This window comes from Arthrobotrys flagrans (assembly GCF_004000055.1).
Source record: "Arthrobotrys flagrans strain CBS H-5679 chromosome Unknown unitig_0, whole genome shotgun sequence".
In the NCBI taxonomy this organism is placed as follows: domain Eukaryota; kingdom Fungi; phylum Ascomycota; class Orbiliomycetes; order Orbiliales; family Orbiliaceae; genus Arthrobotrys; species Arthrobotrys flagrans.
The window spans coordinates 3,938,457-3,954,433 of record NW_027137550.1 but is presented as its reverse complement, the minus strand read 5'-3'; the positions used below and the strand labels follow the sequence as shown (position 1 = coordinate 3,954,433).

The 15,977-nt window shown below is 47.5% G+C and overlaps 6 protein-coding genes and 1 further gene across 6 annotated transcripts; 4 read left to right on the top strand and 3 right to left on the bottom strand.

Moving 5' to 3' along the window:
• Positions 1–3,900: 3,900 nt before the first annotated feature.
• DFL_004206 lies at positions 3,901–5,605 on the top strand.
• Positions 5,606–5,800: 195 nt separating this feature from the next.
• DFL_004205 (uncharacterized protein) lies at positions 5,801–7,693 on the bottom strand (the record flags this gene model as incomplete). The annotated part of the gene is made up of 4 exons (XM_067633261.1): positions 5,801–6,633; positions 6,692–7,233; positions 7,359–7,521; positions 7,645–7,693. The coding sequence occupies 4 exons, from the start codon at positions 7,691–7,693 to the stop codon at positions 5,801–5,803; spliced, it is 1,587 nt and encodes a 528-aa protein (XP_067491447.1).
• A 506-nt stretch (positions 7,694–8,199) lies between these two features.
• Positions 8,200–10,302, top strand: DFL_004204 (uncharacterized protein; the record flags this gene model as incomplete). The annotated part of the gene is made up of 7 exons (XM_067633260.1): positions 8,200–8,343; positions 8,706–8,776; positions 8,855–8,947; positions 9,053–9,308; positions 9,378–9,710; positions 9,808–9,923; positions 9,984–10,302. The coding sequence occupies 7 exons, from the start codon at positions 8,200–8,202 to the stop codon at positions 10,300–10,302; spliced, it is 1,332 nt and encodes a 443-aa protein (XP_067491446.1).
• A 144-nt stretch (positions 10,303–10,446) lies between these two features.
• DFL_004203 (uncharacterized protein) lies at positions 10,447–11,380 on the bottom strand (the record flags this gene model as incomplete). Its single annotated transcript, XM_067633259.1, has 3 exons — positions 10,447–10,803; positions 10,859–10,987; positions 11,111–11,380. The coding sequence occupies 3 exons, from the start codon at positions 11,378–11,380 to the stop codon at positions 10,447–10,449; spliced, it is 756 nt and encodes a 251-aa protein (XP_067491445.1).
• Positions 11,381–11,586: 206 nt separating this feature from the next.
• On the top strand, positions 11,587–12,993 carry DFL_004202 (uncharacterized protein; the record flags this gene model as incomplete). Its single annotated transcript, XM_067633258.1, has 2 exons — positions 11,587–11,890; positions 11,957–12,993. The coding sequence occupies 2 exons, from the start codon at positions 11,587–11,589 to the stop codon at positions 12,991–12,993; spliced, it is 1,341 nt and encodes a 446-aa protein (XP_067491444.1).
• A 150-nt stretch (positions 12,994–13,143) lies between these two features.
• Positions 13,144–13,683, bottom strand: DFL_004201 (uncharacterized protein; the record flags this gene model as incomplete). The annotated part of the gene is made up of 1 exon (XM_067633257.1): positions 13,144–13,683. One exon carries the CDS (start codon positions 13,681–13,683, stop codon positions 13,144–13,146), a length of 540 nt encoding a protein of 179 aa, XP_067491443.1.
• Positions 13,684–13,954: 271 nt separating this feature from the next.
• Positions 13,955–15,952, top strand: DFL_004200 (uncharacterized protein; the record flags this gene model as incomplete). Its single annotated transcript, XM_067633256.1, has 4 exons — positions 13,955–14,137; positions 14,196–14,284; positions 14,349–14,934; positions 14,993–15,952. The coding sequence occupies 4 exons, from the start codon at positions 13,955–13,957 to the stop codon at positions 15,950–15,952; spliced, it is 1,818 nt and encodes a 605-aa protein (XP_067491442.1).
• Between the last annotated feature and the right edge of the window lie 25 nt (positions 15,953–15,977).

Below are 15,977 nucleotides of genomic sequence, written 5' to 3'. Positions count from 1 at the left end.
TCATTTTGCAAATTTGTTTTCTGGGGTATATATTAAAGGACGGTAGTTTTAACAAAGAAGTTTATATATCTGTTTGTGAAATGATATCGCTGTATAGCTGTGAGGTGTGTATAGAAAGGGTTTTTTTTTCTGATGAGAAATAATAACAAAAGGAGGTGCCTTCTAGGCCTTTATATAATTTTCAGCCCGTCGTTGATGAAGATGTACGGTCTCTGGGTGAGAAGAGAAAGGCAATATGACGCGTAAATGTTTTCAAACTGTGAATATACGAAGTCGGACTTCTCGAAACTCGCAGATACGTATAGTAATCTCAGGAATTTTTAGTCTGGGGCGCGGCGTGCTAGACCCCCAATTTGGCCTGTGGTTTTCTTCAATTCTGTGTGTTGATATGTTGGACTTTTATAGTGATAGGGCCCTAGACTGCACTACTGCGCCTGTTGTGTAAAACATTACTAACTATTGCATTTACAAAGTTGAGTTTTGGCAAAAAAAAAAAAAAACCATAGCTAAGCTTTGTCATAATTATAAAGAGAATGTTCGCGTAGGCTTTGCCGCAGCATCATGAACATTGTTCTCTTAGCCGCGTATTCAGCAAAAGGTTGTAACGTTGTTCGGATAGCTCAACAATTTGGTCTGTTATATAGAAGCGCGAACATCTGTCGCTAACTGCGACTCAGAAATTTCCGGCCGCAGTCTCAAGAATCTTGAAAGTGGGCTCAACTCCTTTGTTTAGTGAAAGGCTATCAAACTAAGCCTTGTATATAATGGCATCGCAGTGGAACCGCAGTAATAATAAAATTCACTAAGTTCATAGGTAGGTAGCTCACAAACTGGCTAGGTAAATAATAGTTCACAGACTGGTCAGGCAAGTAGTTCACAGATTGGCCAAACAGGTGTATACTGAACTCGGCCTGTCCGCGGATCAAGTAAGCTACCGCCCTGCTTGCTTGCAAACTACCCGGCCTGTGAATCGGCCTGTGAATCGGCCCGAAAGTACTTAAGTATTCAAGGGAAAGTAAGGAAAAGTACCAATGAAAATAATGAGATTTGATTACGAGATTTTATTTGCCGGTGGTGGGATATATATATATATATATATATCCGCGAATATAAATTTCAAGATATATTTGTTAATTTGTGAAGATTATTTTGAGGCGGGATGCATGGACTTGGCTCATGATTGCAGTGTGTGGGATTTCGGCTGATGGAGGGTCACTTGTGAACGAATACATTTAATAATCGGTTCTACAAATATGTTATTCGCGGCTTTTAGTCGTTAGGATCTTCCATATCATTGCCTCACGAGTTGGCCCACAGGGTAGAGTTAACGAGTTATTGTGCTACATGTGCAATATAATCTACATCAAAGATTGTATCGCTAAGAATGTAATAGTTTTCCAACCAATAACTAATAAGCAGAAGCTAAGTTACACATGCGAAAGCAACCTCGCGGAGGCTGCGGCCGACATATAATATTAATACCATATAAGGATTTTAGAAACCTACGGTCAGGATGCAAAACGATGTCGCGAGGACACTGCCCGCTCCCGTGATCTATTTTTTCCCTTAGTATATGAACCTAAAGCATACAGTTTCGTAAACCCTAGTTTCAGAGTTCCAACAATAAAAACTTCGGTATAACATCGGACGAAGCTTGGATTCTTACAGCCAAACATACTGATTTCCCCAGGATCACAGAGAGGAGTACAGTGTGAACTCAAGTTACTCACCCTGACACTATATCACCAGCAAAGATCCAATAATACAACATAGAATTGATTGATTCTTGTATTCAGAAATTACATCTAGCTAGGTACCCTTACGTACTTTATGCTTAGTTATAAGCTAGTTGCTACTTAATATTCGTTTTTCGAACTCAAAGATATCGATTGCAACCCTTGCCCAATATCAAGGGATACGAGGCCTAGCTGCAAATGACTACATAGTATCGGACAAAAGTTTTACCCCCTGAGTCGGTGCGCAGGTACTTCCAAAGATCTCACATGTACCTCTCCAAATACCACTAATTATAATTATTCTAATAGCTTTATTGTATGCACACACTCTCTTCATCACTCCTACATACCATGCCCTGTCCTCTTAATACCGTCGGTACGCATCAGTTAGCACCTCAACAAGGTAAACACATCAAAAGTTTAGCGGATAACGCCCATCTATCACTCTGAAATCTGCGAGATCACTGGGTTCTTTAAAGATCAAATTCGACACACCCTACGCGTGGCCGATCGGTTCTGGGGTAACCATGGCACTATCAACGCGTAGGGTGTGTCGAATCTGATCTTTAAAGAACCCAGTGATCTTGCAGATTTCAGAAAGTGATAGATAGGCATCATTCACCAAACTTTTGATGCATTCACGCTATTGAGTTGTTAGCTGACGCGTACCGACAGTATTAAGAGGACAGGGCATAGAAGTGATGTTAATAGGTACAATACCGCTGTAAGAATGTGGTTGCCAAGACTATTAACAAAGCTATTAGAATAATTAGAATTAGTAATACTTGGAGAAGTACTTGTGAGATCCTTGGGCCTGCGCACCATATCTAATTCTTGGTCTCGGATCACACCAGACCACCTAATTAGCTAATTCTCTCCCAAAAAACCATAGCCTCTCCACGAAAAAACTAGTCGAATCTGCGCACGCGGCATATTAATAATTTGGTTTTTGGAAATCGCGCAGTGTCACACAAATAATTTCAAGCGACGGATTCGAGCGCTGATAGCGATTGTCATTGGATAAGGGCCCAGAGGGCTCACCTTGGCGGTTGTTGGTTTTCAAAGTTGGTGATAGTCTGGACTCGGTATAAATCGTCTGGATTCACTTTTGTTATATATATGCACGCGGCTGATATAATTGAGATTTGCTTGATGTTTTTCTTTGATTTTCAAGATAAAGCTGAGAAAATGTGGCTTCTGGTGGCTGTCGTGTCTCTGTAGCTGGAAATGAATTGAACTCGGGTCTCGAATCTTCTGTTTTCCGAGAAGATACTACAATGTATATAAAGGTTAACCAGAATGAAATCTAAAAAAAAAACATTTATGATTTTACATTTACCATTGTTCAGCAGATCCAAACCAAACTCTAGAGAGTATCAAAGGTACGTTTGACTCAAAAGGCCTATGATATTTATATACGTCTAGGTTCATGTTTCAATGCATTACTCTTCAGTTCTCAGGAGAATTGGTTAATACCAGGACGACAATCCATTTTCGAAATTACACTGAGAATGATTAATAAATTCACTAGTGCGGTTATCGACAGATATTCCTAGAATCTGTGAGCTCGAGTCACAAGTAAAGCTTACTGATCAAAGAATGTATTAATACCACCTCCCAACCATGTCAGATCAATTCAGCAATACCATCTACACCGGTACCTGGTTAGACCACACCACGAACCGCTCCGTCTTCACAATCAAAACAATCTACTAGGGCTACCTCAACAACCCCCTCGTCCTCATCGTCCTATTCGCCGGCAGACATCTCTGGAGAATAATAGCCTACACAATCCACCAGACCGGTACACACTCCACATTCCGCGATGCCCCCCGCCGCATGTTAGAAATCATCCTCTGCAACAGCCCATCGTTCGGAAAAGTCACATATCAGATTCTCGAAGTCCTCTGGGAATATCGCGATAAGGTGTCACCGTCTACTAAGAAGAAATTGTTGATTGTGGGGGTTGGGGCGGGTTCGCTTGAGGCTGCGGTTAATGTTGCTAATATTTTCTTGTCGAGGATAAATCTTGGGAATAGAGCGATGGCGTTTTCGAAGAATTGTGGGAATTTAGGAATACCTATCAACCTCGATTCTGTGCGCCAAATTGGGATTGCGCAACAGGTATTGCTTGAATTCGGGAGGAGGGCTCAGAATTACAATAATGCCTGTGGTGGGAGTACATCCAAGTCTCAAGATTGTTCTCAGTTCGCCCAAAGAATTACACCCGTGTACGAAAATCGTCGTGCGAGACGAAAGAATCTGCACGGACACTAGCTACAGTATTTCAACTGGAATCATCAAAAGCCAGGACCTGGGATTCAACGATGAAGAACAGTTTACAGTTCAGCGAAATATGACTTGCACCCCTCTAAACTTTGAACCTAGAACTCGTATCGCGAGGGATCGTAAGTTAGACGACGTATGGGCGAACTATACTGTCAACCTCCTCGAATACAATTTTGGACCTCTAGCGGATACAGATCAGGAGCTTTCGGAGGGGTTAGCTTTGGGGTCTGGGATCACTGAGGTTTATAACCCGGTGTCAAGTATTGCCAACTATGGTTATACAGTAAGGTACGTTCCCAAAGTTCGAACATTCGTCTGCAACGCTGTCAAGTGCTAGTTGCGACGGGAAAAACTAGATGGGTTTATATAGAACACATTCTTATGTCTTTTTTCTTTAAAAAAAAAATTACATTTCGTATATGATGTCATCTACGAGCGTCTCGACGCCAGACAGCATCTTTGTACTGAAGCTGTTTGAAGTTCTTCTATATGTAAACCCAAGCTGACTTCTTGTCATACCAGCGGCCATTACTTCGCCGGCCCCGGCAAATCAACCTGGGCACCCATTGAACCTCTTCGAGTTGACAATTCAGCCATATCCCTCATCGGCATCTCATCGAACACTCTGGCCTACTTTAACCAACAAGTAGACCCCATCTTCCTCGCCGAATTCCAAGTCGACGACCAATCCCTCGGCAGCGCCGTCTACCAGGGTACTTGGTTCCGTACCTTCATCGGCTGCGCAGAACAAGTTCAATTCTGCAACCCCAAAACCAAAAAATGTTCCGGATTCGTAATGGACTCTTCATCTCCAGAAATCCTATCAACCGGAGCAAAAGGTCTTGGATGGACGGAAGAACAATTGGCCATGCTACGAGCCTACGTCCTTTCCTCCACCAGTTTCCATCCAATTACAAAACTCGTCTCCGCTCGTGGAGGATCCAGTCTTTTAGCCTCTAACGTTCTGAATCAAAGGTTCTCAGCAGACTTGGATTCAAACCAATGGATGCTAGAATTGAGAAATATGTTCCAAGTCAGCCTTACCGCCACAAAAGAAAAACCTTCACGTCTACCTAACAGGAACCGGTCTCGAGTCTATCAACGGTCTGATCAGAAACACTGGTGCGAATAATGATACCGTTTGTACCAAGCCGATATATATCTTTAATACATCGAAAGCATACACTACGGCATCATCAACTAGATTAATCATTGCTTTAGTAGTCAGCGGAGCTTTGATATTCTCATCCTGGGCGATTCTGTTCCTTGGTAGGAAATTGAGGTTTTATGGTCCGAGTCGGAGTATTCGGGCTAGAATTCTTCCGTGGATACATGATGATGCTTTGCATCTTTTTAGATCTGTGATGCAGGGTATAGGGATCGGTAATTGGGAGATGGGGTTGGTTGGAGATGTGCCTATCGCCGCGAGAGATGCGGTGATGGGGAGGGTGACGGTTTGTGATCAGAGTTTTGTGGTATATGTTAAGGTTGGGGATGCGGTGGAGGAAGGCGGGAATATTAAACTCGAGGATCTGGATGAACCGCGGGCTAGAGCTGTTGCTTTGGGTACACCTGTATGATACCATCTTGTCTTTTATGTCCAAGACTCCAATGATCGTGGAGTACACCGCTTGCACCGAAGAAACTTTACGAGACCGAATATGTAACCGAGTTATCTATTAGATCAGTCTCGCGGCCAGCCAGCTGTATTTCTTCAATCAGATCTACAGAGTGTTTAACAATACTCGTAAGTATTAAACCGCCTGCAACTCAACCTACTCCCTTGCCCCCGCCTCGTACTCCCTAAGCTCCTCCTCCCACACCCTATCCACAACCTCACTGATAACCCCAAACGCATTCCTCAAATCCTCAACCTGCACCGCCGGGGCCCCTCCGACAACCCTAATAGCCGTAATCGCCTCCTCCCCCTTCCCCAACACCGTCTGCGTGATAAATATCTTACCCTCTTCATTAACCCTATCCCCCACCTTCCTCGTAACCTCATTACACCTCCTCTTCCACTCCTTCCCATCATTCCCGACCTCCTTGGCAACCTTCGGTGGAGGGTTCACGCTGAACACATTTAATGCAAACGCCGGTTTAGAAACAAGCGTATACCGTTCCTTATCAGCTTCTAATAATTGCGTGAATGCTTCACCACCTTCGATACCCTTCCTGACATGTGCTCTGAGCCCCTCAACTCCAAACGTACGAGTTACGAACCACGCTTTTAGACTTCTAAACCTCCTCCCAAGCGGGATTTGCCAATCTCTATAATCGGTGACTAAGCCGCGATCACTATATTCGTTACGTAGGTATGCCGGGGTAATACTCAACGCATCGATCAGGTCTCGACGACGTTTTACGTATAGACAGCTGCAGTCGAAGTTTGTGAGCAACCATTTGTGCATGTTGAAGTTGAAGGAGTCGGCGAAGGTGGGGAAGATGCTGGGGATGTGGGAGTATTCCGGTAGGACTAGGGCGGCGCCGGCGTAGGCTGCGTCAACGTGGGCCCAGATTTTGGGGGTGGTGGGGTGGGCGGCGTGGTAGGTTGAGAGGGTGATGGAGATGGAGGCGAAGTCGTCGGTTGCGCAGGTTGGGGTCGTTCCTGGGTTCGCTTTAGCGATACGGCTAGGGGATGTAGGGAAAAGAAATATTATACCCACCGAGAGTAACAGTAATGTAAAACGGCACCAACCCCCTACTCTCCAAATCTTCAATCTTTTTCTTCAAAAGCTCCCCATTAAGCGCATACTCCCCAATCTTAGTTTCAATGGTCTCAAACCTAACACCTGCAATAATCGCCCCCTTCTTCGTAGAACTATGCGCCTGATCACTCCCCAAAGCCACCATCTTCCCTCTCAAAGTACAAACTTTCTCTTCAACCTCATCCTCACCAAGACCTTCGACCGCCCATCGTTCCTTGCTTCTGGCGATATATCTATCTCTTGCGGCGACGATAACGGTAACGATTGCTTCCGAGGCCGTACCGTGGATTACACCGCCCCCTTCACTGGTGGAGTGGTATTCCTCGGGGAGGTTGATTAGTTTGGCAACATTGTCGAGGACGATGGTTTCTAGCTCTGTGACGGCGGGTGAACATTGCCAGTTGAATGCAGCGCAGGAGAAGGCGGCGGAGTACATGTCGCCTAGGATACCAGGGAAAGAAGAGTTTGATGGGAAGAAGGCGAGGAAGTTGGGGGATTGCCTGATCATTCATGTATTGCAATGGTTAGTATATTACGATCCAATGTTGCCCGGCAAATCTTCGGACAATATCACATATCCTGCATTGGGCCATGGCTGTTGCGTTTAAGGGCACCGCAGACGTACCAATGGGTCATCCCGGGCATAATCTTCGCCTCAATATCCTTCCGGATATCTTCCCATTTCTCACCAGTCTCCGGAATACCCTGCGGCAGGAGTTGACGGAGATACCCGGGCTCAACATCGGAGAGTACTCTTCTATCGCGAATGTTATCGTAATAATCGACGACTTTTGTATATCGTAGAACGTTAGTCTAGTGTTGTATTCAAAAGTACCATACATATAAAAGCAACCGAAGTTGATATAAACTCCCGGAAACCGGAAGACCAGGGGTGGGATGTTAATACAAACTTTGATCGATAGCTGCATGCGCAGCCTGTCGGAATTGCGAGGAATCCATGGTTCCGGGAACGTGGTATTATGGAATTATTGGAATGGGAGGTAAGGGGGGAGTGCTCTAGTTCGTTCGAATTGCCATAGAAAGTTGATATTTGACCGGCACTTTATAATAGAATGGACGGCTATCGAGGGTCTGATGAGGTGAATGTTCCTCGGTGTTCTTTCTCCTGATCCTTCACTCATTATCACGGGTTAACGGCAAATTTGAGAGCTCTTTTCTTTCGGGCGTCGGCTCTATAGTCGCCACCCCGCTCCAATATACGGGATCTGGCGGATTAAGGTTACCGACGGATTATCATGGTTATGGTATTCGGGATCTAGTTTCAATTCGATTGCCCATACCGACCCTCAATCTAGACCTCGGAGGTTTCTTTCTCAAACCTTGAATGCAAATGAATGTTCGTACAGCTGAAAAACTTCAAAAAAAAGAGAGCTAAAGCTCCTATCCGAAATCGGGCCGTCGCATCAAACAAAAGCCGACAGGTCGAGCGAAAGAAACCCATAGTCATGGGAATCCATGTCATCCTGAAACACTACACCGTCTTCCCATTGGCCCGCTCAAATAGGAAATTCCAAAATGTGTTGTTTTTGCGGTGTGTAACGTCAAATTTTGGGGGGAAAGCTAGATCCCAATTTCTCCTTAACGTCAAGGTGATAGTTGGAGATTTAAAAAACTTGCATGGGGAGTATTGAAAATTTTAATAAAAAGTTAGATATTCTGAATTTATAGATATAGGAGTAGCTTCGTTTTGAAGTAGACCCTAGTTTGTCCAGTAAATTTGGTGGAATCGTGGTTATACCGTGAGATTTCAAACCTCCGGAAGAGCTGCTTCGACACTAATTTACAACAATACCCCGCTTGAGGGGAGGGCTACGAATAAGGATATTAGATAATCATCGAATCCTTTTGAGGGTATAAATAGGGAACGAACCGTTTTTCTTCTTACGGATACTCTATCTTTTCTAAATATCCTTTCCGTCGAAGGACATTTTGATATTCATAATTTTTTCAGCTTGAGATTCCATCGGGACCTCCTTTTTCTAATTCTCTTTTGAGAAATTATTCCAACGGACTACTCGACAGGTCAGTCTCCCATCTAGTCTCCCTTGGAAGATTATAGGACTCCTATCCCGCTAATTACAATGCTTCGGGCATGATTAGCTTCCGACTCTTTCATCAAGAATTGACTTCTCTGACCGTACGGGAATTCGACTTTAACCTTTCAACTTCAACTTTACTCGAAATGCCACCAAGGTATACCTCCCTCTTTAATCCTCCGTGCCTATTTACTTTTCTACCTATTTTTATAGTCTGATAAATCCAAACCATCCGTACTTACCATCATTATGTATAATGTAGCTACATCCTAACCACCGGCGCAACCGGCTTCATCGGCGCCCACGTCGTCTCCCGGCTCCTGGCAAAGGGAATCCGCGTCCGCGGTACCTACCGTTCGCAAAAGAAAGTCGATACGATCACAACCCACTTCCGTACCCTCTATGGAGATAAGGTCGATACCCTCCTCGACTTTGTGTACACCGGAGATCTTGCTGCTCCTGGTTGTTTTGACGAGGCTTTGAAGGGGGGGATCGATGCGGTTATTCATTGTGCCAGTGTCGGTATCCTTTATCACCTCTTCGGTATTGATTATACGATCAACGATCAAAACTAATATGATGTACAGCCACTGAACTTCACACTCAACCCCATCGAAATAATCGATCCTGCCATCTCCGGCACCAAGTCCCTTTTGGCATCAATCACCTCCACCCCATCCACCAAAAAGCTTGTGGTCCTCTCATCATTCGCCGCCGTCGTGGACGAATTCAATAAAGGCCTCGGTCCGGACGTCGAATATACAGCTCAAGACTGGAATCCGATTACCTACGAACAGGGATTATCCGAGTTGAGACATTCGTATCTTGCTTCGAAGACGTTAAGTGAGAAGGAGGTTTGGGGGTGGAAGGAAGGGGAAGGGAAGGGGGTCGGGGTTGTCAGCTTGTGTCCGCCTTTGGTGGTCAGTATTCCCTACCTTCTATCTATTTGTCCGCCGTGGCAGTGGTTTTGGGGGGTTTGAGAGCGGTTTGTTAATGATGGTGTTATCCGATGAACAGTTCGGACCGATAGCTCATCCGGTGGAAAAGATCTCGGAGTTGAATAGTAGTAATGCGGAGCTATGGTTTTTGACAACGGGGTTCAGCCCTTTGCCTTTATCCCCCGTCCCGGCGTGGTATGCACCCCCGGGTCCTTACTCCCTTATCCTTTGTTTGATAATTAATAATATTTACAGGGTCTCGATCCACGACCTAACCGCCGCGCTCATAACCGCCGCCCTGGATGATTCGATAACCGACAAAAGATATACAATCGCTTCACCGGAGCCATTTTCTTCCCAACTCGCTGCGGACTCGTTCAGAGAGTTGTTCGATTGGGCCAAGGATAGGGTCACGGAAGGCGAACCGGGAAAGTATCCGGAGGTGAGTAAGCTGGAAGGGGAGATTGCGAGGGAGGAGTTGTTGGGTGGGAGGGAGTACGTTGGGTGGAAGGAGACGCTGGCGGAGGCCGTGGGGCAGTTCAAGGAGGTCGAGGATGGAGAGAAGGCTAAATGAGTTATTCATCCAATGGAAGAACGTTTTGCTGTGATATCTAATGAGGAATTCGAACTCGATAAATTTCCATCCAAACCGTATATACCTCTTGACATATATACAAAAACGCCACCAAAAACGCCTAAAAGCAAGACTTGCTTCGCACTATATCAACTCCACATCCCCCCTCCCCACCGCCTCCCTCACCGCCGAATACCTGATAACATAAACATCCCCAGCCCTCATATCCAACGCCTCCCCGTTCTCCCACGCGATAGCAACATTTACATCCCTCACAACCCTCAAGAAAACCGCTCCCTCTAAATCAGGTTCTTCGACCATTGTTAGGCCACCGGCCGAGTCGTCCAGACGCTTTAGATTGCCTGGGAAATTCTTGAGGAACGAGGAGAGGTAGAGTTCGTTCAGGAGGGCTTGGTGGGTGCGGAGGTAAGTTTGTTCGGAGATGGAGAGGAGGTGGCGGATCGTGGGGGTGGAGAGGATGTGGAGGGCGTGTTTGTCGATCTAGTATACACATCAATACCAGGGAAAACGGGGTCGGTGCGGTTAAAAGGTGTACCTTGGATATCCTCGTCCGTAGGTAAGACCGTATCAGGAACTTTACACGCTCGAGCTCCGTTTGTACGATAATCAACTGAAAGTTTGAGCGGGGATCTAGGTTTCCTGTTTGGTCTTCTATTTGTTCGATCTGAAATGTTCCATAGGGCGGGTTAAGAAGGTAGTGACTAGCGATTAGTTAGCTGAAATCGTACCTCTGAGGGCATTTTTTTTAAAAAAAAAAAAAAAAAAAGAGGAATGGGAATGTGCATACTTGTCTTCGAACTCTTGTCATAATACGTTCAACTAGGTCCTCCTGATACTGTAGGATTTCTGGCGCGGCTCGTTCATTGATCCACCATTTGAGGAGGTCGTCGTAGTCTTTTGCGTTCGAGGGGGCATTTTGGGAGTCGAACTCGCGGAGGATGTCGTCGATGTCTTCCATGGCGGGGGGGATAGGAGCTTCGTGAGGTTGTAGGGTGGGGAAGTTAAGAGGAAGGAGGTAAAATGTTGTTGGTGGAGGCGATTTGGCCGGTCTTGGCATTCCGTCGCCTGTATTCCGTCACTTCTCTTTCCCATTGAGAGAGACCATCGCATCACCACCATCACCCATCCTATTCCACCAGTCCGACCATCGCCGGTACCCTCCATAGGGTTTTATAGTCGTCTACCGGATATCCCCGATCGATCTCCAACTCATCTCAAACCCTGGCAGGAACCGTAACACGCGAACCGATGGCGCCGGACATCATGGGCCTCGGCCCGCCATCCAAGAAACGCAGGGTATCGCCCGACGGCGAAGCCGCAGCAGCGGGAGCTTCAGGAGGTGTATCCACCGAACCATCTCGGACGTTATCACAGACTTCTTCTTCGAGGAAGAAGAAATTACCACCGATAGCAAGACAGCATATGCCGGTTGATGCTGCTTCCACAATGCCTTCTAGCATTGTGGATCCGTTGTTGGAACAGTCCATCGCGTTGGTACTCAAGTCTTATGAATTCGAGGGGGCGACGAAGGTCGCGCTGAATCATATCAGGCAGATGGCGGGACAATGTAATTTATTTCTCCATTCTGGAAGCTACGAGGGAGGGGAAGACTGGTATGCTAACGGTAGAACAGTCCTACAGGACATCACCACGAGCACGATGACCTACTGCGCATCCCAACGCCGAACGCGTCCCACGATCACCGACTTTGAAGAAACCCTCGGCCTATCCGGCTACACCACCGCCGACCTCGAAGACGAAATCACCCGCTACAGACGCTCACTCACCACCCACCTCCCGGACACCCAAGAACCGGGAACCCCATCTCTCACAAACGGTACGACGAGAAAACCAACGATACCAAAACCCCATATCTACAAACTACCGGATCCGGACCCCGCCCCCCCGGATCAACCCTCGCTTATCGACCTCCTCGGCCCGGAACTGTTAAAACCTCGGAAACGATATAAACTCCCCCCTCCACCTCGTCCGTCGTATATGGCCCAACTCGAACAGGCAAACCCGAATAATCCAAAATTTGCGGCGCAGACCAAACCCACCATTACCGTACAAACCGAGAGGGCGTATATTGACCCCCATCAACCTGCTTGGCCGGGTAAACACACTTACGAACACCACGAAGAAGTTAGAGAGATCGTCAGGGATGCGAAGAAGTTGAGAGAACTGGCTAGCGAGGAGGCACGGCAGAGCGGAGAGACGCTGAGAAAGCTGCTGGCGGAGTTTAGTAAAGCCTCGACCGCGACCAGGAACCGAGGCGAAACCAACGGCGGATCGGCCAAGAAGAACGGATCCGAAATCTACAAAGGAGGGAACGCTCGACGGAAGAGAGACGAAATGTTCGAAAAGACTTGGATGAACGTCATCAAATCCATCGAAACGGAAAAGGATAAAGCCAAAGCAGAACTGGAAGAGAAGCGACGGCAAAGGAAAGAAAAGCGAGAACAAGCCAGGAGCGGGACGGTCAACGGATTATTCGACGGTGGTAATCTAATGGAAATTGACTTTGATGACGAAAGCAGTGACGATGAAGTCGTGGAGACTGCGGAGAAGGAGACACAGATTGACGAGAAGGGACTGTTGGATACGGTGGTGAACTGCGAGAAGGCATTGTTTGCGAAGGGAGCCATGCGGAGAGTGATGTTCCGCTGATTTATCTTTCATCTCCATTTCATTTTTGCGGTATCGTTTAGCGGGAGTCTGGTTTACATTATTATATCTCATCCTATCCACCCGATGCCGGTTCGGTAGTAATTGTTATTATAGCTTATGAGGCACCGTAATAAATATTTTCTGAAAGCTTCAAGACCGTCGCACCCCATTCCCACGCATCGAAAACCCCCTATCCTTGACCCCCCTAACAATCCTCTGAACTGCCCCAAATACAAAGAACCCTACGAACCACGCCCCCAAAAAGCAACCCAGAATAATCCCAAACCTCTCACCATCCGACCACTTCCTCCACCACCTCTCAGCGGCTGAATAATCCGGCGCGAACGTCTCCGGATCCGGGATCCTTGAAGAAATAGTATTCCACGGCGGATAGGTTCCACAGCCGAGGGGACCTTTTATAAAGTCGATTACGGCGGCACGGTTGTCGTGACCGCAGAGGAAGGAACATTGGAGACCGGTCGTCAGGGGGAGGATGTAAGGGTTATTGCAGAAACAGCGGTTGTAGGCCGTTATGTTTTCGAAATTTCCCACACCCGTGCCGGTAGAAGAAGAAGAAGGGAAGAGGGTGGAGCAGTAACGGGAGGAGAGGATTATGGGGGTGCAGTCGTTGATGCAGACGGGGTTTGCGGAGAACTGGAAGGGGAGTGGGAGGGGGTTCAGCAGAGACATTATCAGAGCTATCGATTATTACGATGGAGATGAAGATGAACCGGTCATGGCGACGACCGGCGTCTGTTGATTTATCGTAGACGATATAATGTCGAAGGTCAGCCTCGCGGGATGATGTCGTTATTGTGGTTGATCATAGCGGGAGCCTCATTCTTGGCTGTTCCGTCGCCTGATAATTATCAAAGGAAAAGACACACGCGATTCAATCGTCTGTCTCTCGCTACGAAAGAAAGAAGACTAACTCGCAACCGACGAAGACGAGGGACCGACCATGTCAAATCCAAAGTCATCTTCCTCACCGCCAGACCGTCCGAGTGCCACCGCGACGACTCCCCCGAAGATGGATCCGCTGCTGAGAGACGACTTTCAGCTGTATTTCCGTGTCGCTTTCTTGTTATCCATATCCGTCTACACCGCCATCAAGGTCAATTCGGTCGTTGTGGACCCGTACCTCGTATGTCTTTACGATAATCAGGATTACGATGATATGATTACTGACAGTGGTTGATAAGGATGAAGTCTTTCACATCCCTCAGGCGCAGCGGTATTGTCTGATGCACTTCAAGGACTGGGACGATAAGATCACCACTCCGCCGGGATTGTATGCCTCCTCGTATCTTATCATATTATGCAGACGCATCTCTCTGACCACAATTGGGACATAGGTACCTGCTGTCGTATATATATGTCGGATTCGTCCAGACGGTCCTGCCGATATACCGCTTCGTCCTCCAAAACATCCCGACATTCTCAACCACCCCGACGGGATGGGAGACAAAACCCGGTTCCACAGCCAACTTTACGCACGCCTCCCTCGAACACTGTTCCACCGCCTCCCTTCGCTTTCTGAATGTCATCGGTGGTTCGATCTTTATCCCATGGCTGGCCTATGAAATCTACCTATACGTCCAATCACCGTACCACCAGGTCACCCCGCCACCGATTCCCGTGGTGGTAGTCGCAGGCCCGGGACCCGGTGGATCGTTAGCAGACCCCAAGGAAATCGAAAAAGCGAAGAGAAAGACCGAACTTCCCCCTGGCGTGGGGCCTAAGGAGCCGGTGCCGAAAGTCGATGCTATCGAGGAGAGAATGAATTATGAAGCTTTGGCGGCGCAGACGGCTATGAATGTAGCTCTGTTTCCGCTATTGTACTTCTTCAACAGCCTGTTTTATACGGATATCTGGTCGACGGTATTTGTGCTTTTGGCGTATCGTAGTTATTTATTATATTCGCCGTGGACCAGTGCCGGTGTAAGTCGTTCACTCTCGATATGTAATACCTTTGAATGACCGCTAATCGATTCGACAGTGGTCTCTACTCTCCCTCTTCTTCCGCCAAACCAATATACTGTGGACCGTATTCCTCCTCCTCCTCTCTGCGATCCGAATCCTCAAACGTCTTCACCCACCGGCCCCCTCATCTCTCCTCCATCACCACCCCTTAACCCTCTCCGCGATCCTAGGCCGCGCGGGTTTTGGCGGCATCTACGACCCTTCGATAATCCACTCCGATATCTCCGACTACTTCAAATCCCTCCTCTCGATCGCCATTTCCGGGTATGGTAACCTATCACCCGTCCTTATCGCCATGGAACCGTACATCTACGTCGTCAGTCTCTTCGGATTCTTCGTGTATTGGAACGGGTCCATCGCTCTGGGTGATAAATCAAACCACGTCAGCACCTTTCATCCGGTCCAACTCTTTTACTTCTCACTCTTTACAATCCTCAGCACTCCTTTCGTATTCCTCACAAACCCCATAAGCCTCATCGTCGCCACCGTAAAATCCCTATTCGGATCGCTGTCGAAAGCCGTTACCACCGTAACGGCAAGTTTAGTAATCGCCGGTGCGGTCCACCGATTCACGCATACCCACCCCTTCATGCTAGCCGACAACAGGCATTACGTATTTTACATCTGGCGGCGAACGATCTTATCCCACCCACACGCCAAATACGCGGGTATCCCGCTGTACCTCCTCTCCAGCTTCCTCGTTTACCGACAAATAGGAATAAAACCACCGGCGCTCCCACCATCCGTCAAGTCGATTAACCCCCAAAGCTCGGCAGTGGTATACACGACCCACACCGTAACCTTCCTCCTGGCGTTTTTGGCGGCGACGGCGGGGACGTTGGTATTCGCCCCACTCGTGGAGTTTAGATACTTTGTGGTTCCGTGGGTGATGTGGAGGGTGCACGCCGGGGTCGGAGGTGGGAAAACGGAGGGAGGGGGTCGGTGGAGGAGGAGTAGGGTTGGGGGGTGGATTTGAGGGTTTGGATGGAGATGGTGGTGTT